The following is a 25,573-nucleotide window of genomic DNA, read 5'->3' as shown; positions in this document are numbered from 1 at the left end:
TAGCGTTAAAGTTTCGGCAAATTAACTTTGCCTTCGTCGGACACATTATGAAATACAATTTCTAGGATTACAGCTTATATACTTCTTAAAGTGAGAGGAGGTATTCTATGAACATCGTGTTCATCTTTGGTCTGAGTTTTAGTTGGATTCATAGCATTTTAGCAACTTTTATTTTATTTAGATGAGTTATTATAGGCCTGAGTTTATTAGCACGATCATACGATGACGTTTTCTGTTTTCTAGCCGAGTTATTAAAAAATGTTAATGTTTCCGAATTTCTTTAAACCGATGTAGTGGCATTACCTACGCAACGTACGGAATAAGCAAATCAATAAGCAATACGGAATAAGCAACTTACTTGACCAATAGTTTCTCAATTTTGGCAGTACACGATAACTCATTAGAACGTTCATTCCAAGATAGGGTTTAAACTCAGGACTGTTTATGATAAATGCCACATCGTGTTGCTGAGCGTATGCCACATATTCTTCCGCGATAAATTTAATCAAAATATCAGTCTGGGAACACAGTTACTCTCTTCTACAACGAGAATTAGATTTTTTTTTCCAAAATCGAAATTATTATCGGAGAAATGACTAGGTTTATGGTGACGTTTCCACTTGAAATCAAGTAGAACGTAACTTTTAGCATCTGAGGTATTTGACCATTTCTGTTTCCTGCTCCGCTGGGGTAGGTAGACTTGCTGCTTTCACATCCGAGCTTCAATTTGAGTGAGCGATATCAGGATTTTCTATAATGTGTCACTCCTTCAATATATTGTGCCAGAAACAATCTATCCACTTCGAGCAGGTGAAAAATTTATTCATTGTCACTATTCTTAGCATGTAAAACTTGAATGATTTCCCATCCTTGACAACAAACTCACGTAAAGTTGAAATCCCTGAAAGCAGATAACAATGTGAGCTTGGGGCATATTTCGAACTGCAGTTCCTGGAGAAATCCCTGTTTAAAGTTGTGTTTAGGACAAGAAAAATATTGTGGAAAAAGCGATGGTTTCTTTTTCAATAAATGGTTTCAAAAGTAAAGGACCTAAAAAGCCTATAATATCACAGCGAGGTACCCTTGAAGTACATAGGGACAAGGATGTCACAACACACTTTTTGCTGTATAGTTTGTACATTTTTTCATGAATTTGATGAAATGCCATACAAATATATTAAACAATTCTTAACAACCCTAAATCCACTTACCGTAGCTAGAAGAAAATACTGGAAACCAGAAATAGATTAGAGATAAGAGGCCAGAACAACACCATGGGAAGTTACTACTTTCCATTGTATGGAAAACGTTGTAAAATTCAATGTTGGCTACACAATTCTTGCTGTTTATTAGTTTCGTCCTTGATCATTACAAAAATGTTCTTAGGAATGATCATTTAAGTATTATAAGAGACCTATAGTAAAAGTTATAAATGGGACAAATATGTCCCAATTAAATACATGGAAATTTAAATACCTTCCAGTTAAAAATTTTACCCAAAGGTCTCACACTGGTGTATTCAATCAATTAGTTTTATAGTTATCCCCGCGAGAAAATCGGTAGAGAAAGGCCTCGTAAGAAAAATGTTGCCCATTCTGTGCATCATTTAAAAATTCACTATTAACATACCACTAAAGTTTCTTCTACTCTTCTGGCAAGACAAAAGTTTGCAAAATGCATATATTAACATATACCAGTCTCACTTGTTCATATTTATTTTCGTGTATTCAAGCTATTTTCATAAGTGAACATTTTCCCACATTTCTGCGAAACATTTATACTCAATGTATTAGCATATGCCTCTTCAAATGATGCTTATGGTTGAACTGTTTTTCACATTTCTGGCAAGAAAATTTAATTCCACCTGTATGTATTAGTGTATGCTTTTTCAAGTTACTCTTATCACTGAACATTTTACCACACTCCTGGCAAGACAAAGTTTTTTCACCTGAATGTATTAACTTGTGTCTTTTTAAATGATGATTTTGATTGAACATTTTTCCGCATTCCTCACATGAGTAACGTTTCTCACCTGTATGTATTAACGTGTGCCTTTTTAAGCCAGTCTTGTCAATGAACATCTTTCCACACTCCAGGCAAGCAAACGGCTTCTCACCTGAATGTGTCAACAAGTGGGTTGTCAAGCTATTCTTGTAACTGAACATTTTGCCACACTCCTGGCAAGCGAATCGCATCTCACGTGTATGTACTAACGAATGCGTTTTCAAGTTACTTCTGTCGTTGAATTTTCTACCACATTCCAGGCAAGGGAAAGCTTTTTCACCTGTATGTGTTACCTTGTGTCTTTGCCATTGATGTTTTTCTTTGAACATTTTCCCACATTCCTCACAAGAAAAAAGTTTCTTACCTGTATATATTAGGTTATGTTTTCCCAAAGCACTCTTACTAATGAACATCTTTTCACCCTCCCGCGAAGAGAAAGATTTCTCACTGAAAGAATTTGAAAATTACGTTTAAGGAACAATTAAGGTAAACTTATTACTATAATTGTCTTCCCATTAAAAAATTAAGAATGAACTTTTATCTAAATCATGAGAGTAATATATTGTCTCGAAATAATTCGTTTAACTAATTTTCTCAGTTTCCAAATTTTAGTGCACACCGATACCAACGTCTATTCAGCTGTAGCGCTACCTTACATCTTCAGACAATAGCGTCTATTTGTAAGTATAAGAACGACGATCATTTCAGATGCTAAAAGGCCTGAGATAATATCTTTAATTTGGCTATTTATTTTTAATGAAAAAAAAATGTTTGTGGGTTTTATTATGGAAACAAGTTTCGAAATATTTGGATATAGTGCATTTTTCTCCCTGCAAATACACTCGTTGATTTGTGTATTAGTATTGATATCCGATAGTTATGATAGACTAGATTGTAGTATGCCTGTTATCACATATATAGTTGTTAGTTTACAGGGTGACGTATAGTGACACTATTTGATGACTCATAGTTATTCTTTGAATTCAATCAATTTCTTGCTATTGACATTGGTTCAGCAAAATTTTCTATATTATGTTTATACCTATTATCCACTTCAAACGCATATCATACCCATGAAGTTAACAATATCGAATTCAGGTCTATTCTTTCAGCTATTTCTGTTGGCGCGTACCTAGTATGACGTGCTATAAATATATTCTCAGATATTTAGCGTAAATTGTATCAACTCTTGTTCACTCGGATTGAACTATAGTAATTAATGCTTGAATCCATAAATTTGGTAAGGAAACGATTTATCAATCCCCTATAAGCTTGTCTTTCGCTGGCAAGGCGTTCTTGTAACGTTAAACCCGTATATTAGAAAATGGATTGCAAGCTGTAGTCTCAGTTAGTAAATGGGAACGCAAGAGCGATTTATTGCAACGTTATGAATTATACATGGTGTGTTCAGTGAACAAGGTAATAACGCCAATTTTTGGTACTTTTCGACATATTTCAGCTTCAAGATTTGTACCCGAAGTTCCCTTTAGAAAGACCTATATATCTGTGAAAGACCTATATATATATATATATATATATATATATATATATATATATATATATATACAGATCGTGATCAGAAAAATGGAAACACCTGTAGTTGGCAAAACGTCAGGTGTATGGGTTGGCAGTGGTGTCTTGGCGCCCGCAGCGCCGGACCGCTGGTGGTGGTGTGTTAGGTCGGTCTCCATACTACGTCAGGCGCAGTGGAACAGCAGTGTCCAGTGGCTGCAGCAGACGGAGGTAGTGTAAAATGGGAGACCTCTCAGATTTTCAAAGAGGACAAATTGTTGGTGCGCGGTTATGTGAAGTGAGTGCGACGGCAATGGCTACTGTGATAGGTGTGTCGCGTGGGACAGTGTCGAAGGTGATGACGGCCTACACAACACAAGGGAAAACCACATCGGGGAAGCGGAACAGTGGTCAGAAAAAAATCATGAATGACAGGTCACGCCGGGTATTAAAGCGCATTGTCACGCAGAACTGTCGTGCCACTGCGGAGCAAGTGACGGAGGAGCTCAATCAGCACCCCGCACCCTGTTTCGACAATCACAGTCCGCCGCGAATTACATGACAAACTTACGGGGTCGTGTTGCAGGGGCCAAACCGCTCATCAGGAACCATAACGTTTTTGCACGCCGCAAATGGTGTCGCGACCATGCAACTTAAACCGTTGAGGACTGGAAACGTGTGATATGGTCGGACGAGTCATCCTTCACCCTGTGATATGGTCGGATGAGTCATCCTTCACCCTATTCCCAACCACGGGCCGTGTTTATGTGTGAAGAGCGCCCAAAGAAGCTTATGATCTGCAGTGTCACCGCCCAACTGTGAAACATTAACACATGGCGGCTGCTCGGTGATGCTGTGGGCCGCCAAATCATGGTTTTCTTTGGGTCCTGTAGTCACACTTAGCGGACGAATCACTGCCAACGATTATGTAGCATTTTTAGGGAACCACTTGCATCCTATGTTCCGGATGTTGTTTCCGGACAATGACGACATCTTCCAGGATGATAATGCACCCATTCACACAGCTGGCGTTGTTGCAGCGTTGTTTGAGGAACATCGGGATGAAGTTCAACACCTCCCCTGGCCCGCTCAATCCCCAGATCTCAACATAATTGAACATCTGTGGTCCGTCTTGGAAACACGACTTCGGCGACTTTTTCCACCTCCATCCTCTCTCACAGAACTGGCCGATGCCCTGCACGAGGAAGGGTGTAAAATTTTACTTGCTACCACTCACGACCTCTATACCTCCATCCCACGTCGCATCAAGGGTGTTCTGAAGGCGAAAGGTGGTTCGACACCATATTAATCTGGTAAGTTGCAATTTCGTTCAGGTGTTTCCATTTTTCTGATCACCATATATATATATATATATATATATATATATATAATATTCTCTTAATAGTCCTTTCAATGTAAACAAACACTTAATGTTTGCATGGAATTAAAAAAAATAAAACGAAAATCTTCTTTCAAATACAAAGAGAAACATGTCTTAATTAAATATTACTATAAGCAAAGTCTATCATTGGAAGAAGTGAAATAGAATTTTTAGTTCAATGTCCCACAGATATGCCCTTTAGGCTAAAGCAGATGGTTAATTCATGAAAGTGAGTTAATTACGAAAATATCTGTTTTCCCATCCGGAATCAAATCCAGGACAAAGAGGTGTATCAAAGCACAAGGAAATGTTACTAAATCAAAGGGGAAGACTCTAAATACAGAAGCCTTCCATATAAATATATTACCTCTTTTTGTGGCTACTTAGATAATCAGCTTTTGTTCTTTTCTGATATGAACGCCCCAGACATTGTAGGCAAATTGCCTTAGAATTGGTAGAACAAATAATTAGTACTAATACACAATAACACACTGATCAAGGCTATGTGATATTATGTAAAAAAAAGAAAAAAAAGCAGTATCACGTAACAGTTTCAACACAATAACTGTGTCTTCATCAGACTTCCACTCCTTCTGGCTGTTGGGAGTTGGTCATCACTTATATATACTGTCCGGACAGTATATATAAGTGATGACCAACTCCCAACAGCCAGAAGGAGTGGAAGTCTGATGAAGACACAGTTATTGTGTTGAAACTGTTACGTGATACTGTTTTTTTTTTTTTTTTTTTTTTTTACATATTATCACATAGCCTTGATCAGTGTGTTACTGTGTATTAGTACAAAATGGAAACAAGGCCTGATAGAATAGTTATAAAATAATTAGTCTCTGTATACAACGGAAAGTAATGAAGGATCTGAGAGTTGCTAGTAAGATTCATTGGGCATGTTAATTCCAGACAAGGCTTTTAATTAAATTATTTTGAAAATGATAACACAGGTCTCCTGTTAACGAGTAGGAACAATAGTTGTTGGTGAAAACTATTTTAATAATGAAGCATAAATTCTAGTTCAGCCTGTAAGTAGAAATAACTGAGAAAATGCCAACTTGATTATGGCAAATGGAGATTTAGAAAACCAGAGCTGTATGCTACACATTAACTTCACCTACTTGCATAGGGTTTGAAGAGAGCTACCAAAACTGATGTTAGGTATAAAATACCGTTAATCTGTGACACTTGATGCTAGCTTACCAGCACAAATGGAAGCAGCGAATACATTGATAAAGACGTACGCTCATGTCCAGCATTATTGTCGCATGTCTATAAATGTGTTGTTGAACGAATATAATTGGATAACGAATTTGCCCAGTATTTCTTAAAATGCAATTAGGTGTATAATCGGCAAAGACATGTATGTGGCGAATTTCATGTCAAAAGAGCAGTAAATAAGAACAATAAAACGAAAAGAAAACTTACCTGTCCATTTAGTAATATTTTGTTTTACTCAGTCTAATTTTCGTATTTATAATCCGTTTCCTATGAAATTTACCTCAAATATACATTTCCTGCTTACACACATAGTATTAGTATTAAAAGTACCCTGCATATTCATTATTAAATTATATTCTTACAAGATAGGTTATAGATATGCGACAATCATCTTGGACATGATTGCACATATTTTCTCGCCAGTTTGTCATGAATATATTTGCTTTAGAATATAAACAGTATTTATGTATTGAGGGCAAACTTAAGAAAACGAATAACTGAAACGGCCTGGAAAATATTAAATGATTTAATTCGTAATATTGCCTTTTGCTACGGAAATAAGGTGCCGATCTTTTAGAATTCTTCCTTTCTGTCTATAAGATACAAAATTGTCACGTTAATAGCTTCAGAGTGCATTCTAATGAGTGTATTTCAAAGAAAGAAAAAAGAAGAAAGAGAGAAGAAAGTAGATCGTTGTATTTAAAACCGCTCAGACTACTAGAAATGGAAAACGATTGGTTATACTTATGGTCTGACTTACAAACTGCTCTCTGAAAACCGATAGGGTAACAAATAAATAAATAAGCAGTGCTTTTTGAGAGTTCAAGAGCATAAATGATATTTTGAAGATTATAGTAACATTTATGATATTTAAACGCTTTTTCATGGTACTGAGAATGAAGAAACGAAAGTTGTATTTTGATTGATATGAAGAGAGATATAATATTCCATCTAGTAGCCAAGACCTTTATGCGGAAGTAGAGAGGACACCTATGAAACGTATAAAATTGTACATGAAATAATGTGTAGAATAAGTTTTCATATTGTGTGAAACTTTTTCTTTCTACGGAAGAGAATATAAGGTCATAGATTGTATAAACTGAAGGTCGAGAAAGATGGTTAGATTGGTGCATTTCTCTTCGTATTACAGTGGTGGTCAAAAAAATAAACTCAAATGTTTCCTTGTCATAATAATAGTTCATGTAATTTTTGACAAAAGAAACACAGATACGTATAAAAACAGTTCTCTACAAGTGACAGAAAAGTTAATATTCTTATACGGTTAAACAATATTCCTACGCGTATGAACAATAATTCTGCACATCATTTGGAGCATTTTATGCAACCAAAGAAAAAAGCATTTTATGTGTCTTGCTTCAACATTAGATCCTCCAAGTAAATAAAATAAAATAAATAAATCGCTTTTATCATCTTTCGGTGTATCCGTTATCATAGCTGGACATCATAAATGATACACACTGAATAGAGTATTTTACGGATTATGAGAAACAACTTAATTTTTAAGCAATTGAAAAAAATATACCGTAAGATTTTTGTTATTCTTGTTATTAGATTGCAAAGCAAGACTAAATAAAATTGCTAGTTTATAAAGCCGAACTGAACTTTAAAATCCCTCAAAATCGTCAACTGTTGCTGCTAATTGAATCCAATGTTGCAATATAAAGATAGGATTCTCGCGGCATTAAATATATATCCATTTTTAACACTGGCGGGAATGTTAAACACTGGACATTTTATATTAAATTTGATTATAAAATGTACCTGAATTTTCGAAGAAATAATGCGTCTTATAGTCCATAAAATACGACAAATATGTTAAATATAACCACACAAAACAACAATTTAATACAGTACGAATATATAATGATAAAATGTTATCCCCTAAAACACTGAACCAAGTAAGGAGGAAAAAGAAATGAGGAAAAAAACACAGAAAGCTCTTGATAATTTAAGAGGATGCCACGATTATCTTTTCATTTGTACGCCTTTTTATTTTGGGTACGAAAGTTATATGGGTGGGTGAAACGAGTTTTCAGGACGGAACAGGCAGTTGTCATGAAAGCGAACTTTATATATACTCAGGAGTTACAAATTAACAAAAGTGACTTAAAATTACCTTTGTTGTTCACCACTATTTGGGCTATCAATTTCCCCTGGCATATCACTGAAGAAAGTGTCAGTTGATTGGGTAAATATTGTCTGATTCTCAAACTTTATCTCTTCATCACATACCTTTATTCGTGATTCGTCGTCCTCAAAATCGGGTTCTAACTTAATTAAATAATCACAGTTCGAAGTCGATGCATACGTTGGAGTTTCCAGCATGGTCCTATTTTCTTCTGTGAATACTGGCAATTTCGATTCTTTTTCTGTGAAATCCAGATTTTCTTCAATGCAATGATGGTTAGTTTCACTTTTGACGAAAACAGACTCCATAGGACATACTCTACTTTCTGTTAAACGTTCCTCTTCCATGATAAAACTAATTTCGAAAACCAGTAAATACTTCCAAGAAACTAGTTTCACTAATATGTCTTAATTTTTTCTTTCGTATATAGTTATTGACATTTAAGTTCGGGATCAATATATCAATGTCCCATGCTGTTTCATTGTTAATGCGAAAACATTCATCTCGAGAGAACCTAAAAAAGATGAAATATAGTAAAACGTAACTTTACCTTTAAAAAAATGTGATTTCAAGACAATATAAATATAACTGTAAATGCCTTTTGCCAATATTGCAATTACTAAATTAGAATATAACATATTAAAGATTAATAATAATTAGCTATACTTGATCCTCTATAAGTATCCAATTCATCATCTTTGTATGTAAATATGAACTCCTTGACATAAATTAATTTAAAAGGAAAAAATACGTTGTTCCTTATATTACTAAAGCTTATACCATTAAAAAATTCAGGGAATGTATTTTTCTAATAATAGTACATTTATATATTTTTCCAATTACTGACAAACACAATATTGAACGAAGTAGCAGTGTTTCCGTATCGAGGAAAGTCCCAAGGACGATACTGAAAGGAGTGCATTCACAGCGAGAAGGATCTCCGAGAGAAAAGCGGAGGGGATGTCGCCTCGACGAAGAGTATGACAAAACTTTTTTTTCTACAGAAATAATGATGAAAGAACAAAAAGACTTAAAATAGTAGAGGTGCTAAGAGGTAGAAGCTTGCAAAATAGTTGGTAATAGACTTATGCTAGTTGTGCTTATCGATGGATGAGTTGTCACGGACTCACTGTAAACTAGATAGCTAGCTTTTAGTTATAAACTAAACGATATTTGCATTTCTACGTACGGTTTACAGGTTTAGTGTTTACGTAAGTGTCTTGCTGCATTACATGTCTTCCTTTTGTAATTAACTCAGTGTATTTGCTAATTTGAACGTAAAAATACCACATAATAAGAGGACATAAAGCATTGCATAATTTCTTTTTTCATTTTATAATTCCATCATGATAACTTATCTTACAGGAATATCGCCTTAATAAATGAACTGCTTGCAAAACGGTATTTAGTTTTCATAGAACCTATATGATCATTAAACTTTGAGGTAATTACTCTCCTTGGTCTTTCTAGTTGAGACAAACGCTTACGAGAAATAGTATGCAACAATATAAAATGGATTCCTTCTGGAAAAGATTATGATTTGTGAATGTTTGTGTGCGAATTTCTATCAACTGCTTTAGAAGTATATCGCTGTTATAAATTAACTTTTCGGCAGTCGCGCTGTTGTAAAAAGTACAATAGTGTTGTTGTTTTTGTTGTAAGTCACTAACTGACTGAATTGCAACTGACTGAATTTATTGCATGTGTCGTTTGTATTTTTATTTATTTTTACTATTTTGAATGTGACAATGGGATCACAATGTGAATATAAGTCAATAACATCTTTACTGTTAAGTGTTGTAAAAAGTACAACGCGCGACTGCCTGTGTTACATAGACAGACGCGACTACCGAAAGGTTAACAACGAATGGAATATTTTTTTCTGATATAAATTGATTAGTATACAATAATGAAAGTTTTTCTATCCGAATTCCTTTATGATTACATTCTCTACAAGTAATTCAACATATTTGAAAATATTGATATGCCCAGATCACTAATCAACCCTTGTTGCAAATAGCATATCATTGGGTTATGTCATATTATTGCTATTTCTTATATTTGTTATTTCGTCGTGTCACTTTCGAGACCTGAACAAGGTGTTGTATGTAGTTGACTACTAACACTTATAATTCGACAAATATTTTAAAACACATGCTCCTGTCGGGAACCATCAAATATTTCCTTTTAAAAATCTTATGACACTAGCTTCATACTGTAGTTGTCTCAAAATATTACTACTTCAAAACTGGTCGCATGGTTTCTAGTTTTAGAAAAGTAAGTTGTCTCTCCTTTTCGTTTCAGTGTAGAAAATGAAATGAAATCTGAGTTTTAGGTAGCACGGTTATGACGCTTAGGCTAAAGCAGATGGTTATGATGAGTAATGAATGAAATGGTGGAATGAAGAAAGTGGGAGGAAACGGGAGAACCCCGACGAATATCACGCACACGGTGTTTGTCCACCACAAACTTCACTTGGCGGGAGCTGAAATCGAACCCGGGACCCCAAGAACCAGATGTGATTGTTTCTGTGTAGTACATCGGTAAACGTTGGTGCATTTGGTGATATATCACGTACACATATAAAAGAATAACAGAATGTTTCATACAATAAACGGAGCACGGCAATACGGGGATGAAAAGAATGGAATATACATTTAAATGCTGAGTCGTATGGAGAACCGAAAACATTTAGTGCACAAGCAGAGGGTGGAATATTTAACTTGAAATAATAATATATTATTTAAATCAACGATAAAAATCGATCAAATCTTATAAAATACAAAAACCAACAAGGGGCATAACAACTGTAATTTAAAGAGCTGACGATAGAATTGATCACACAATGAAATACAAACGAGAAAATGAATGGAAAAATAGCACAACGAGAGAGAGATCAAGGAATATAATTCCATTCAAAAAAAGAAACAAAGAAAAGGGAAAATGGCGTGGACGAATATTAGTTCAATCATGAAAATGACAGAGCAAGAACTAAATTTTAGCAAAAACAATTGAATATATTTCGGTACATGATCCAATCAAGTCATTGGTAAAGCTGAAGATAATCAAAGACAACAAACAGAACTGCAGACACACAAGCAATGACACATGTAGTCTGGAGCATACATCATGTTAGCCTTGCCTCACGATCCAATTAGTATCCACTCATTATTTATCTTTACGTCTTCAACCATATCACCTCTGTATAAAAACAACGATTCCTTAGAAACTGACGATTTCGATTTCATGTAGGAGGAAACAAGATCGCTAATACGACAAACACGAATGTGTTGTCTTATCAAGGTTACACATGACGAGTGAAGATCAAAGGGCGCTAAATTTAAAGCTCAGCTGAGAAAAACGGCAGATATGATTTGAACGTACTAGTCAACCAACGGGTGTTCTACCTTCTTACACACAATAAACATTTTATTCCTGAAAAGTCAGATGTTTAGGTTTGTATGAGTCCTCAAGGCATTTGTGATGGTAACGAGCTAAAACCAAGTAGCAATTTACTTTCCTGTTGCGACTTATTCTTCTCATTCAATTTGAAATTTCATTAATTAGTAACCAATGGATAATAAAATTCATTTCTTTTTCGAGATAAATAACATGATGGTGTTTTATGTTTTCGATAAATGTAAATGTAACATTTATCTAAAGATAAAAGTAGTGAATGCAGTTTGAGCGAACGAAAACAGGCATTAACTCTTGTTATGAAGTCATGTAAGATCTCCACTGTAACTGCATAATAATATTAAAATGTAGTTAAGAAAGCAGCAATAATCAATACACTCATAATTAATCAGAAAAATCTTTGATTTTAAATTCCCGTTCAGCAGCGAGGCTATATGAGACATGAACCTACTGATTAATGTGGAATACGAAACATTACCTTCCGCCGGGAATCGCACCCGGGTCTCCCACATCAAATGCGAGTACGCTAACCGCTTAGCCAACAAGGAGCTCAGGAATGTCTTTAAATCTTCCGAGAAACGCGTAATGTAAAAGACTGAACAACTATGTAAAGACTCGACCAAAATATACAAAATTATCTACTGTGAGGTGACTGCAATGAAAACCATAGATATTCTTCGGTGAAGTCTTATATAAGCAGCTTTCATCGTACAATTTGGTGGTAGAAAACTTCAATTTCTAAATATACGTGGCGATTGGAACTAGCTAAAGGAACTTATCTCCTTGATCTACAGTATCTCTTAAGTTGTTCCATATTATTTTCATGAATATTGCAATGTCTGTTACAGCAACAGCGATTGACAAAAGTTTACAGCAACAGATTCCATTTTATAGCATGATTCACTATTATTACAGTGTTGTGTTTGGAATAGTTAGTTTAATTTTGAGCGATTTTTTGTGATCACTTGGCGTTATCGCCGACACGCAACCCCGAAATAATATTACCTATTAGCGAATTTAGACTGACTGCAATGTCAATGTCAGTAATAACTGACCAAGGGATATCTTTAGTGTAATAGTCTGAATGTGAATGAAGTTCGAAGAAAATATTGACCTTTGAACATTTTTGAAAAGTGAGAAGTATTGTTGATTGTGGATGAAACGTGCGAATTGTTTCCACGAAACCGAATAGTTAACCAATAAAAGCTTTAAGGAAAGATTTTTCTCTGGGAAGTGTTCAGTGAAATTATAATTATTTACCTATTGGTTTAAAGTAAGACATAATATTTTATTTCTGTGAATGGTGAACCGTAAAGTAGCAAGAATTTAAATTCAAATAGATTTCCGAGTGGAAGAATTCCAATCGAGCGAAACTCACTAGTTTGAATTGCTTGAAGGTCGTGTTTGACCTAATGCGAATTTTGTTAGGGGCATGCTGTTGTAAATAACATAGTTCTAACTCTTTTTAATAATATGTTCATTTGATTAAGCGAAGATATTGCTCATTAATTTTACTTAGTTGGCATGATTAGTTGTAGAAGATGAAATAGAGTTACTACACTTATACATCTCAATTTTTCCGGTAGTACTTTAAATTGCCAATACATAAGATTACTTTCTTGGTGCTGCAAAAGTATCTTCCAGTCAAAAAACGAAGTAGGCCATCTATTGTAGACTAAAAAAAATTGTAAGGAAACAAATCAACTGATGATTTATACGCTAATTAGAATAACACTGAAGATACTGTATTGAAACACAAATAATTTTCTCAACCCTACTTTCAAACTCCGTTTAATGAAATTTAGCAGATTGTCCTATGTGTTATTTTGAAATTCTCCAATTATTGAAAATTTTGTACTTGAAACATTTGGATTCAAAGTTGTTATATTTCTAAATTGAATTGAAAATAAAAGAAAATTCATTAATCTGAAAAAATGATATAACTTGACTATGTGCATTGATTTTCTTTCCTGAAAGTAGAAGAATGAAGATTTTAAACTTCGAAGAGTAACATACAATTCAGGTAGATTACATAAAAAGTAAACCAAGTGATATCATTTATAATTTAAACAAAAAATTATTCTGACTTTTCTGTACGTGTATGGTAGAGACTAAAGGAAGCAGAAGCGTGACATTTCTTTCTTTCTCAAGGTAATCGTTTTCTTAAAAAAAAAAAAAATCTTTGAGTTTTATGTCCCACGGTTATGCCGGTTAGGCTAAAGGAGACGGCGATGATGAGTAATGAATGAAATGGTAGAATGAAGAAAGTGGTAGGAAACGGGAGAACCCCGAGAAAACCCACGCACATGGTGTTTGTCCACCACAAGGTTCACTTGGCGGGAGCTGGGATCGAACCCGTGACCCCAATCACCAGAGGTGAACGCTCTACCACTGAGCCACTGCGGCCCCCGCTTTCTAAAGACTCTGCTCTTGAAGCAGCTATATTCACCTGGAATACAAGATGTACTCAGAGCGAAAGTTACGCTCACCGCAGTGAATAGTGGAACGGTCGCAAGGTTTCTTTGAAGTAAGTTGTAATGGATGCAGTAGTTGTCAAGTGGTTCTGGCCACATTGACAGTGTGAATCACGATATAGTCTCTGACAGTACAGCAGATGTCATGTGATGTAATGTGTGTTCGCTGTAAAGTGAATTAGAAACTAATAATAAATACGTTCTAGTGTAATACACTTAAGTGTATTAATTAATTAATTATCATAACAAACGATACATGGCGCAGTCGGTTATCTTTTAACAGTGAGACTGTCATCTAGCAAAACAAAAATGCAGTCAGCTAAAGTCCCGAAGAAACTGTGCCTTACCGGTAATTTGTGTGAGAATTGGCGAAAATTCAAACAAAATTTTGATATTTATATGACTGCAAGCGGTCAAGATTTAAAGCCCAGTGCCACCAAAGTTGCCATATTACTGAATGTAGTTGGTGAAGAAGCTGTAGAAATTTACAACATTTTTGAGATAAGTGATGAAGACAAAAAGAAGTACGAGGTAGTTGTTCAAACTTTTAAAACTTACTTCAATCCCCAGAAAAACGTGGTCGTAGAACGTTATGTTTTTAACTCCCGTGTGCAAGATGAAGGAGAATCGTTTGACTCATTCGTTACCGATTTAAAGAAACTGGTTAAGACGTGTGAATTTGGTGACCAAACAGACAGTGTAATAAGAGATCGTATTGTGTTAGGAATACGTGATAAGGTATTACAGGAAAGAATGTTACGTGCTGGAGAACTGTCACTAGATAAGGCTATTGAAATGGGACGTGCAGCGGAATTGAGCAGACAACAAGCAGATACTATACAGAACAAACAAGTTAGTGAAGTGCGAAGAAAAAGTGCAAGTGAGAAAAAGTTATCAGCTCCGCCAGGTAAAGCATGGACAACAGGAGAGGACAAAAATAAATGTAAAGAACAAAGTGCAAGGAACCAGCGTTTTCACAATAATGAGTACAAGTGTAAGAAATGCAACACAGTACATAAGAAAGCGCAGTGCCCAGCGTTCGGTAAACAGTGCAGAAAGTGTCAACAGTTTAATCATTTTGCAGTGGGGTGCAAGGCTAAACAAGTCCAGTGCATACAGGAAGAAGTAGCGGAAACGACGGACACAAGTGATGTACTGTATTTATCAGAAGTGTCAATATCACACATTAATGCTGTAATGTCAGCAAGGCAAGAATGGGAAGAAACCATTCAGGTGGAAGATAAAAAGATCACATTTAAGTTGGACACAGGTGCAGAAGTCAACGTGCTTCCAATAAGAGAATTTAAACGTGTAAATCAACAATTTAAGGTTAGGCCTACCAAAATGTTGTTAGAAGTCTATGGTGGTCATAAAATTAAACCTGTAGGTATTGTAAACTTACATTGTGTGTCAAAAAACGCGGATGAATACTTAGATTTTGTAATAGTTGAAGGTTAAGTAACGCAGCTAAGCCGTTATTAGGCCTAAGTGCATGCACAAAGTTACATTTAATACAAAGAGTACCTGTTGATATTGTAACAACAATGGCCAAGAGTAGTTTTATATCTCAAAATAAGGATGTATTTGAAGGTATTGGTAAGTACAAGGGGAAACTACACGTAGAAGTTGACAAAAACGCAAAACCTGTTGCAAAGCCACCAAGAAGGGTGCCGCTAAGTATACAGCCTAAACTTAAGCAAGCAATTGAAAAACTAGAAAAAGATGGAATTATTTGTAAAGAAGAAAATCCAACGGGTTGGGTAAGCAATCTAGTTATAGTTGAAAAACCTAATGGGTCCCTGAGATTGTGTTTGGATCCTAAAGATTTGAATAAAGCTCTTAAACGAAATTATGCAATAATCCCTACTGTGGAAGAGGTTAGTGCAAGGTTAAATAAAAAATCTGTGTACAGTGTTTTAGATTGGAAAGATGGCTTCTATCACATTGAGCTTGATGAAGAGTCAAGTAGATTGTGTACGTTTAGCTCACCGTATGGGTGTTGGAGGTTTTTAAGGCTACCTTTTGGTCTAAGAATAGCTCCAGAAGTGTTTCAGAAATTAAATGAAAAGTGTTTTGGAGATATTCCTGGTGTAGTCGTCTATTTTGATGATCTTTTAATAGGGGCAGAATCTGAAAAAGAACACAATCAAATCATGAATGTAGTGCTAGAGAGAGCAAGAAATTTGAACATTAAGTTCAATCCTGAAAAACTACAATATAAGGTACACGAAGTTAAATACCTAGGGCATGTGTACAGTAGAGAGGGAATTAGACCTAATAGGGACATGGTAAAAGCTGTACTTGAGTTAAAAGAACCCAAAAATAAAAAGGAATTACAAAGAGTAATTGGCATGGTACATTACGTAAATAGGTTCATTCCAAATTACTCTACAATCACTGCACCGTTAAGGGAATTGTTAAAATCAAATATTGAATGGCAGTGGTTACCGAAACATAGGGAGGCTTTTGAAACGTTAAAACAAAAACTTTCTAGTGCTCCTGTGTTAGCTAATTTTGATGTAAATAAGAAAATTACATTACAATGTGATTCTTCAAGTGAAGGGCTGGGTTGCTGTCTCAAACAAGATGGGCATCCTGTAGCTTACAGTTCTCGTAGCCTTACAGAAACTGAGAAATCATATGCACAGGTCGAAAAGGAGTTACTTAGTATTGTATATGCGGTGAAAAAATTTCATTTGTACATCTATGGTAGGGAAGTAGAGGTAGAAACAGATCACAAGCCTCTAGTTTCTATAATGAATAAATATGTAGCAGATGTGCCTTCTAGTAGATTACAAAGAATGAAGCTCAAATTACTGAATTATAATCTTAAACTTGTTTATGTGCAAGGCAAAAATATGCACATTGCAGATCTGTTGTCAAGGTCATATCTTAATGAGGTTGAGGAAGACGATAAGTCACTTACTGAAGTAATCCATAGTCTAACTTCTCACTTACAAGTTAGTGATGCACGTAAAGAGCAGTTCATTGAAGCAACTAAATTAGACCCTGTGTTAAGTAGAGTTTTGGATCTGTATTACAAGGGTTGGCCCGATGATAAGAAGGAATTAGATGATAGTGTAAAATTTTATCATAAATTGAGACAGGATATTACTGTAGAAAATGGCCTAGTGTTTTTAGGTAAAAAAGTAATTGTACCGGTTAGTTTAAGGAAACAAGTGTTAAACCAGTTGCATGAAAGTCATTTTGGAGTGCAAAAAACTAAAGCAAGAGCAAGACAGATAGTGTATTGGCCAGGGTTAGCAACGGATATAGAAAATATGGTCCTTAAATGTACGACGTGTGAGAAGTACAGAATATCAAATACCAAAGAACCGTTAATTTCCCATGACATACCAAATTTACCATTCGAAAAAATAGGCGTTGATATCTTAGAATTTGGGGGTAAGTCACTTCTAGTCATAATGGATTATTACTCGAAATGGCTTGAACTTTTACCACTGAAGTCAAAAACTTCTGTAGAAGTAAATGACAAACTTAAAAATGTATTTACAACACATGGTATACCTAAAATTGTGGTGGCTGACAATGTACCATTTAGCTCAAGGGAATGCAGGGATTTTGCTAGAGAGTGGGATTTCACTATTATAACTAGTAGTCCAAGGTATCCAAGGTCGAATGGATTGGCAGAGAAAGCGGTAGGAATTTCAAAAAGAATCTTAAAGAAAAGCCAAGAAGAAGGGAGAGACTACAGGTTAGGGTTACTTGAATATCGCAATTCTCCTGTGTTAGGATCAGATATGTCACCATCTCAAATGTTAATGAGTAGGAGGGTAAGAACCAAATTGCCAGTACATGTAGAGCTGCTAAAACCAAAAGTTCAAGAAAATGTACACAAAATGTTACTAAAGAAGCAGGAGAAAAATAAAATGCTTTATGACAAAACAGCTAAAATAAGGCCTGAATTTAAACCAGGGGAAAATTGTTTGTTGCAAAAGGATAAGATATGGGTACCAGGTCAAGTAATTAATGTTGAAAACACTCCAAGATCATATTTAGTAAAATACACAAACAATCAGGTGTATCGCAGGAATAAAATACATTTAAGAAAGTCTCTAAACAAATTTGAATTTCAAAACTTGTGTGAGTATGATGATGTAACTAATAATAATGTACAGGGTGTGCAAGAAAATCAAGAACCCATAGAACAAGACAATGTAACGAGAAATCAAAATGTGACAGAAACTAGTTGTGGTGTCAATCTAAGGGGAGTAGTTGGTGATAAGCCACGTAGGTCCGAAAGAAAAGTAAAGAAACCTTACTGGTTCAAAGATTATGTGTAAAAGGGGGAGATGTAATGGATGCAGTAGTTGTCAAGTGGTTCTGGCCACATTGACAGTGTGAATCACGATATAGTCTGTGACAGTACAGCAGATGTCATGTGATGTAATGTGTGTTCGCTGTAAAGTGAATTAGAAACTAATAATAAATACGTTCTAGTGTAATACACTTAAGTGTATTAATTAATTAATTATCATAACAAACGATACATAAGTAAGCTAATTACTTTTACCATCAACACAATAGGGCTTGATGTCTACAAAAAGCTAAATACCATAATGCCCTTGATCAATGTGAACAGAACTAACGGTAGTTGCACTACGCGACGTACTAATACTGGGAAAATACTAACATTTTAAATAGCGAAAAGGAGCGGGAACGCAGGGACGTGTTTTCATCAATAATATCGAAGCCTTCGCGAATCACAACAGAATTCGCTAATTGAAAGTAAGATTGATTGACTGAGTAAAAAATTCTCTCAAATTTTACTTTTTATAAGAGCTATGTTTATCATATGTTGATCACCTTTCTCTAATTTGGTAGTTGTAAATACTATTTACATTATGGCAACGCATAATCATTTCCCGACTAATGTTAAGTACACCGAAACGTTCGACAGTCCATTACAATGCTATTCACTGTTGCCATTAACAAAGTGCAATTTTATTATTTTTAATCCCTTCTTATTGTCCGTGAGTGTACGTAATACCCACGCGGGTTACTAAAGAGGCAGTTTCTTAATGCTTTTTCGACTGTATGATTCAACATTTGCACTATCAGTATTCTTTTCTTCAATTACGAAATATCAGAGTACAGAAACTGCGAGTATTTCTTCAGCAAATTCTGTACAAGAGGGTAGATTCAGTCATACTCAAATTAAACCTGGCCGTTTATCAAAGAGTCTGGTTGACCGTCCGGCATCTGGCAAAATTTGACATGTACGATATCAGTAAAATTGAGGAAAAAATTACAGCAGTCCTTCCAGTTGAGATTTTATTGCGGTATTTGTGGTCGTGACGAAATTAAAATTGACAACTGTGTTGATTCAATTTTTGTGTCTGGCTCTATTATATCAACTCATGGTTCGAGGATAAAATTATTCTATTAACAAATTTGACTCAGTTTCGCTTCGACTAAATAGGTCTCACGACATTTCAAGTTCGTGTTACATTTGCTGATTAAACAACTTCCGAGAGAACTTTGAGAAAGCACTAAGCATCTTCAAATTTTAGTTGGACTGAAACGCACAGAAACTTAAAAGATATCAGTCACCCTAACTATAATTCCACATTCAGAGTGCATTTAGTCGCTAACTTGGAAGTTTTCATTTTCTTAAAAGAAAAAAAATAATAATAGCAGGACGAAGATCATTTTGGACTGATTGGCGGCTCTCTTGAATTCAGCTGTACAAGAAAGAAAAAGAAAAAAAAAACGTTCTCTCATATCCCTCCCCGAAAGATATTTTTCAGGTTTGAATTTTTGGAATTCGAAACTAGAAATGAAATCTTTTAGTATATCTTCCCACGTTTATGCTCTTTAGACTAAAAGAGACAGATCATTAAGGGATGTGGGTGATGACGGAAGAATCGGTGGATGCAAATTTGAAAGAAAACGGAAAAAAAAAATCCACGCAAATGATGTAGTCCAAAGCAAACTCACTTATCGCAAGATGGATCATCAACCTAAGGCACCAGACGTAAGTGGTGTACAACTGAACCACCGCATTCTCATTTTTGGCTTTAACACAAATTTCACTGACAATTGTTTGTTCATTTTCAATCTATTCCACGAAAGCACTAATCAGCACATTATCGATCCTATATCTTCACTTATCAGAGTGGCATTTTTCATTGGAAGAAAACATCACTGACATTCTTACAAGACGTTTCGGGTACAGGACCTCCATGCCTGCTTCCTTCCATTCCTGAGGGTAAGTGATGACCACTCTGTTTAGCAATGGCAGCTCCCGTTTCTAAATCTTTGCCCACACTGGAAGAAATCTAAACTAACAACACAAACTTTACAGTTACAAATAGTTTAGTCGTGTGTTCTTAAGAGTAAAGTTATCTGTACATTAATAATAATAATAATAAAGAGAACTTGAGATCACAATACCTAGGGTGGTATGGTGTACACTCACCTCTATTAGAAGAAGTTGTCCACTGTCCATTCTTTGTCAAGTCCTCGATTATCGCATTCAAATCTGGCAGTACTATAAGCAACTGAGAGAGAAGTTAAAGAATATGCAGATGAAGGGTGATAAAAGATTAGAGAAATTACTCTCAAACCTACGCCCTACACAACGATGAAAACCTGTTGCAGGAAATCGGACAATATCTCGAAATTTCACATGAAATTTATTTAAGGCGAAAATGATTATCCTCTCCCAACAGGAACCTACACCAAACAATGGACAGTCGCATCGAAAATACAGTATAAAGCTTCTTTTTTTTTTTTTTTTTAAAGCAGAAGTGTTTGAAGAAGAATAATTCTTTTTTTCTTTCTTGCTTTCTATTTTCCCCGTAAAATATTTGTAATTTAGATTATTTAATTCATTTCCATTAATTAGTATTCCTTCATCAAGAAGCAAAAACAGTATATTTGAACTATTGACTGTTTCTACCTCATATCTCGTAAAATATAACATAACTAATATTCAGATGAATAACCAATATATTACCTTATTTTTATACATCTTTAATACAGACAATTTCTCTAAGTACACATTTGTGTTCCCTGAGTCTCATATAAAGTAACATAGAAAGAATGCTGACGAATAAACACTGCAAACCACAGTTATTAAAGCTTTCCTGGTTATGGTGTCTACCTCATTTCCTTTCATTACTTAGAACTATAGAGAGCTAACAAGACAAGATCTCTGACAACTCGCAGCAGCTTTATCATTACCCGAGTGCCAAAACTTTTCGGTGCAGTTACAATGACACTTCCCTTAATGCTGGAAAACAGACTGACCTTTTGGCAAAACTAGTACTAAAGTATAGGCTGCATTTTCTCTCCGCACGAGTTGAGAAACTTCAGGGACATGCTTCTGATGGCAGAACGTATAAACTCTGACGAGTTACTGCGTATTGTATCCTGCTTCCTACTGTTAATGTTCTAAAGTATGGAGAAAGGTTCAAAGAAAAGAAAAAAAAAAAAAAAGCTCCACAATGCTACTATATCTAGCAGTAACAAAAGCGTTTCAACGCTAACGACCTAACGGTCCTCCATTAAAGTCCTAAAACCTACCAACAAAAAATCGATAAAATACGAATATTAAGCTTATAATAAATCAATCTTACGTACGGTTTATTTATCTGAGTTTGACTTTGTGAAGTGATGTTCAGCTTTTATACAAGTTTCTCTTTGGAAAAAAAAAAATAGTTCACACGAGGCACACACACCGGCGAGAAATCACACGGAAGTCCCAGGCATTAAAAATTAGGTATGTACATTTTTGTCGGTAAGCATCGTGTAGAAATATGCTTATGTCCCCGAAACGAGATATTCTGCACAATGTCTGTGGACATATTCTGGACATTTTAAGCTACAACCACATGATGACTTTTGGAGGTCGAAAAATTGTCCCGTGCTGGCACATTTAATTTAAGTCCAAATTCCATCCCATGGATATTTTAATAACTCAAAAGTTTTGGATTGTACGTCAAAATGACACAGGACAGCAGGGAACCTCTAAGACAAGAATTGCATCATGTGGTTAAGCTTCCTGAAAATAAAATGTTACATTAAGCTACCGGAACACGAGATTTGAAGTCAATAGCGTTAGATTATTAAAAAAAAAAAAAAAAAAAAAATACTAATTTTCGTCATTCGTACTTCAAAAAGCAAATCGGTAGAATGTGTATTTGCTTTGCATAAAACTTTTGTTTAGTGTGCTGTAGTTTTAAATTTCTGTTTAGTTGTATCTGCAATACACTCTCATACTTTCCAGCTAGTTTGCAGCACTAAAAAATCGTGCTGTATTACCACTTCACTCCTTACTACACGTCTTTACGTAGTCAAATACTAATGTTTATTATTATCATTATTTCGTTAAAACTCACTATGAATTACCAACTAGCTTACCTTGTGTATTTGCGTTATTTTTACATTTCGTATAATTGCGTTATTTATCCGTGGATTTTGTGTATTTCTTCTGACATCAGTTGTGCTTAACACATTTAGTACTGGCGCACTTATACTTAGTGTGCACCAAATAAACATGGTGAAGGGCAAACAGTACCGACTTAAAGTTTTCCTAAACTAAATCAGTATCGAATAATACAATGGCACTTATAAAATACTGTTTTCTATACCGACAATTTTATCGGAAAGCTTGTATTTGTGTAACGATTGTCATTTCGTACAGCAATTAATCTGCACCTAGTACCGGGGATGCCAACCAAATATTTTAGATACACTATGGCATTTTCACGACAGGTAACATCAAATATTCCGTTTGCCTAAAGTGTGTAAAGATATCCAAGAAATTTGTATAAATAAGGAACAAACATTAGGTTTGATAGTCTATATGAGATAGCACTTGTATACATAATTTATAATTAGTTGTACACTATTACATGATAAAATTATACCTCTTAAAATTAGTACTCGAAAAAGGTTTCGACGCAAAAAAGGTTCTTTCTTTTTAAAAGCGCCAGAAGAGCTGGGCACTATACCATATGATGGGAACATTTCTCAATATTCTTCTTGGCCTATCTTTAGCAGAAGGGGTCCAGCTCTTTTCTCTAAAAAATATTACAATTTTGGTAATTTCTGTTCACATTCTGTTAGTTTAGGGTAGGGTTGGTTAGTTTAAGTTAGATTAGGCTAGTTTAGGTTACGTTAGGTTAGTATAGTTTATGTTATATTAGTGTAGGAGTTCCGCATAATTTTCCAAAAAATGACAGAATTTCGCTTATTTCTACTAATATTACGTTAGTTTAGGTTAGTTCAGGTTAGCTTACGTTAGTTCATGTTAGGTTAGGTTAGATTTGGTTACGTTATGTTGCGTCTAAGTACTTACATCACTCATTTCTCCTGTAAATTTTGTGTTTTTACGTGCTTCTGGACCCCTTGTACTAAACATATCCCTTCTTCTTCACTAATGTAATGTCCCAGATAAGAAATACAGTTTAGAAGTTAGGATATAGTATATGTAAAGCCGCGTCAGTTCCCGAAGGAGCTGGACGCTCATACTTTCAGGGATTGTTCATTGAGTATCTACGAACTTACCAAGGGGTAACAAAGCGACTTTGATTTACTTATCGACTGATACGAAAATAAAACAAAACGTACCTGTACTTCATATCTGCATGTGTAGTGCCCTTGTACTTTATCTATGACTATGTGTGTGTAAGGGGAGGGGAAATTTAACGCATATCGCATGTCTTGTGCACATGGATACTTCTTACTATTGCACTACGTAGAAAATTTATGGTATTTCATGTAAAAGTGGTAATAGAACACAGAAGAAACGCAGATCACGACGTTCTCATGTATACTATTACCAGAAGTTATTTACTATGTTTAGTGTATAATAAATTAATTATTATTATTATTATTATTATTATTTTTTTTTTTTTTTTTTTACATAAAGTATTCAAAGTATAGGATTACAGCTATTATACCTTTAAGCTGTGTTAAATATTTTGGCAGTGTTCTTCTTCTCTTAAATATAGAGAATATTTATTCGTGAGTGATTCGATCCACAGGATCGCATTATTAATTGAACAAAATGAATGAATCTCAAAAAGGAACTGATTCATTTGGCTGAATCGATTCGGAGTTGAAAGTATTGAGCTCGGTAAGGAATGAAAAGATCGTGTTTTCGTAAGAAATAGAATGGAATGAGAGCAACAGAAATTTTCGCGCATGCGTATAAGCCGGAAGAAAGCATAGCAAATTGTACTCACTTCCTGTGTTTTTCCTCCGGTAAACCTTTTTCCAGTGTCCTCTTGCAAACTCCGTCCGGACATTTTTGTAGCTCATGGAGGTATCGAGGCTCCGGGATGGCGAATAGCGCGAAATATCACTACATTAAAGCATCATTTCCGATGAATGAAACATTCCGCATTGTTCTGTTTTTAATACCTTTTGTTTCCTTCAGATTTTTGAAAAAATACCTACATGAAACATCCGTAAAGTGTTAAACGCCGATTTCAATGAAATTTTGCAGATATATAATAGACAGAAAATAAAGTAGGATCAGCATGTAACAGAAGCCAAAAATCAAAGAACATCAAAACAAACAGCACTGCCAGTTCTAAACCCAGAAATGTTAACTGGGAGGGGTCCAAAGTTTTTGAGGAAGGTCCAATACGTCTACATAATATGGAACCTGTCTTATACTGCACCCGAAAAGACGATAAGTAATTCTTACTTACTGTGACCTATATTTTTTAAAAAAATGATAGAATGATTATTTTTATAAGAAAAGAAAAAGTACATGATGAGGTGTAAAATAAAATATTTAGCCTGCATCAATCATTTCTCTGTTAAACAAGTATAGTTCGTTAAGAAAGTCTACAAATGTTAGTCGGGTTTCGAAATGTTTGGGAGGTCCGAACCCGGTGGACCCCCATCGTGGCTACGGCCCTGAGCATTGCTAACTAGTCCCAAATTCAATCTGGCGTTTCCCATCAAACAATTTTATGTGGAAAGTTATCAAGATTATAAAATACATTTATTTTATAAAAGAAATATGTTTATACTAATATACTATCTCCAGGGGGGCGATTCTACATACTGACTTATTAATATTTGATTCACAAATTACTGTAGAAGAAGCCTTCATTATCAATATAAGCTATGAATTAACTTGTAAATGCGAGTCTACTTTCATTTATTTTCTCCTCTACTAGGTATTTTCTTTCTTATTTTGTGATTCGGCAATCACTTTCTTTTTAATTGTCATTATATTGATTTGCTTCAGTATGGTCCCTTAATTTAAAAATATGAATGCATAAAAACAAATTCCATTTGTTAACTGCTAGTGAAAGAAAATTCAGAAACCTTATTTAGCGTGAACAACCTTCTCGTTCATTGGAAACCGTGCTGTGTTGCAGAAGCACTGCAACGACCAGTCCCTTTAACTTCCGAGAT

General features: G+C 35.0%; 2 protein-coding genes across 9 annotated transcripts; one reads left to right on the top strand and one right to left on the bottom strand.

Moving 5' to 3' along the window:
• LOC145675874 (uncharacterized) lies at positions 1–24,546 on the bottom strand. 8 transcript variants are annotated; one of them, XM_081746653.1, is made up of 4 exons: positions 23,768–24,013; positions 20,610–20,691; positions 8,265–8,790; positions 16–2,451 (listed from the first exon to the last, which is right to left on the bottom strand). In XM_081746653.1, exons 3-4 carry the CDS (start codon positions 8,621–8,623, stop codon positions 1,782–1,784), a joined length of 1,029 nt encoding a protein of 342 aa, XP_081602779.1. In that variant the 5' UTR covers positions 8,624–8,790; positions 20,610–20,691; positions 23,768–24,013; the 3' UTR covers positions 16–1,781. The 8 variants fall into 8 exon arrangements, with proteins under 8 accessions (XP_081602786.1, XP_081602779.1, XP_081602780.1 ...); XM_081746654.1 differs by lacking the exon at positions 23,768–24,013 and adding an exon at positions 23,065–23,083; XM_081746660.1 differs by lacking the exon at positions 23,768–24,013 and having other exon boundaries at positions 1–2,451; positions 8,381–8,790; positions 20,610–20,887.
• Positions 14,477–15,625, top strand: LOC145675410 (uncharacterized). Its single transcript, XM_081745817.1, has one exon. The coding sequence runs from the start codon at positions 14,477–14,479 to the stop codon at positions 15,623–15,625; it is 1,149 nt and encodes a 382-aa protein (XP_081601943.1).
• Positions 24,547–25,573: the final 1,027 nt, after the last annotated feature.

This window comes from Thermobia domestica, chromosome 18 (assembly GCF_964235325.1).
Source record: "Thermobia domestica chromosome 18, izTheDome1.hap1.1, whole genome shotgun sequence".
NCBI classification, from domain to species: domain Eukaryota; kingdom Metazoa; phylum Arthropoda; class Insecta; order Zygentoma; family Lepismatidae; genus Thermobia; species Thermobia domestica.
Note: the sequence above shows the minus strand (reverse complement) of the source record. Positions and strands in the feature narration are given on the sequence as shown.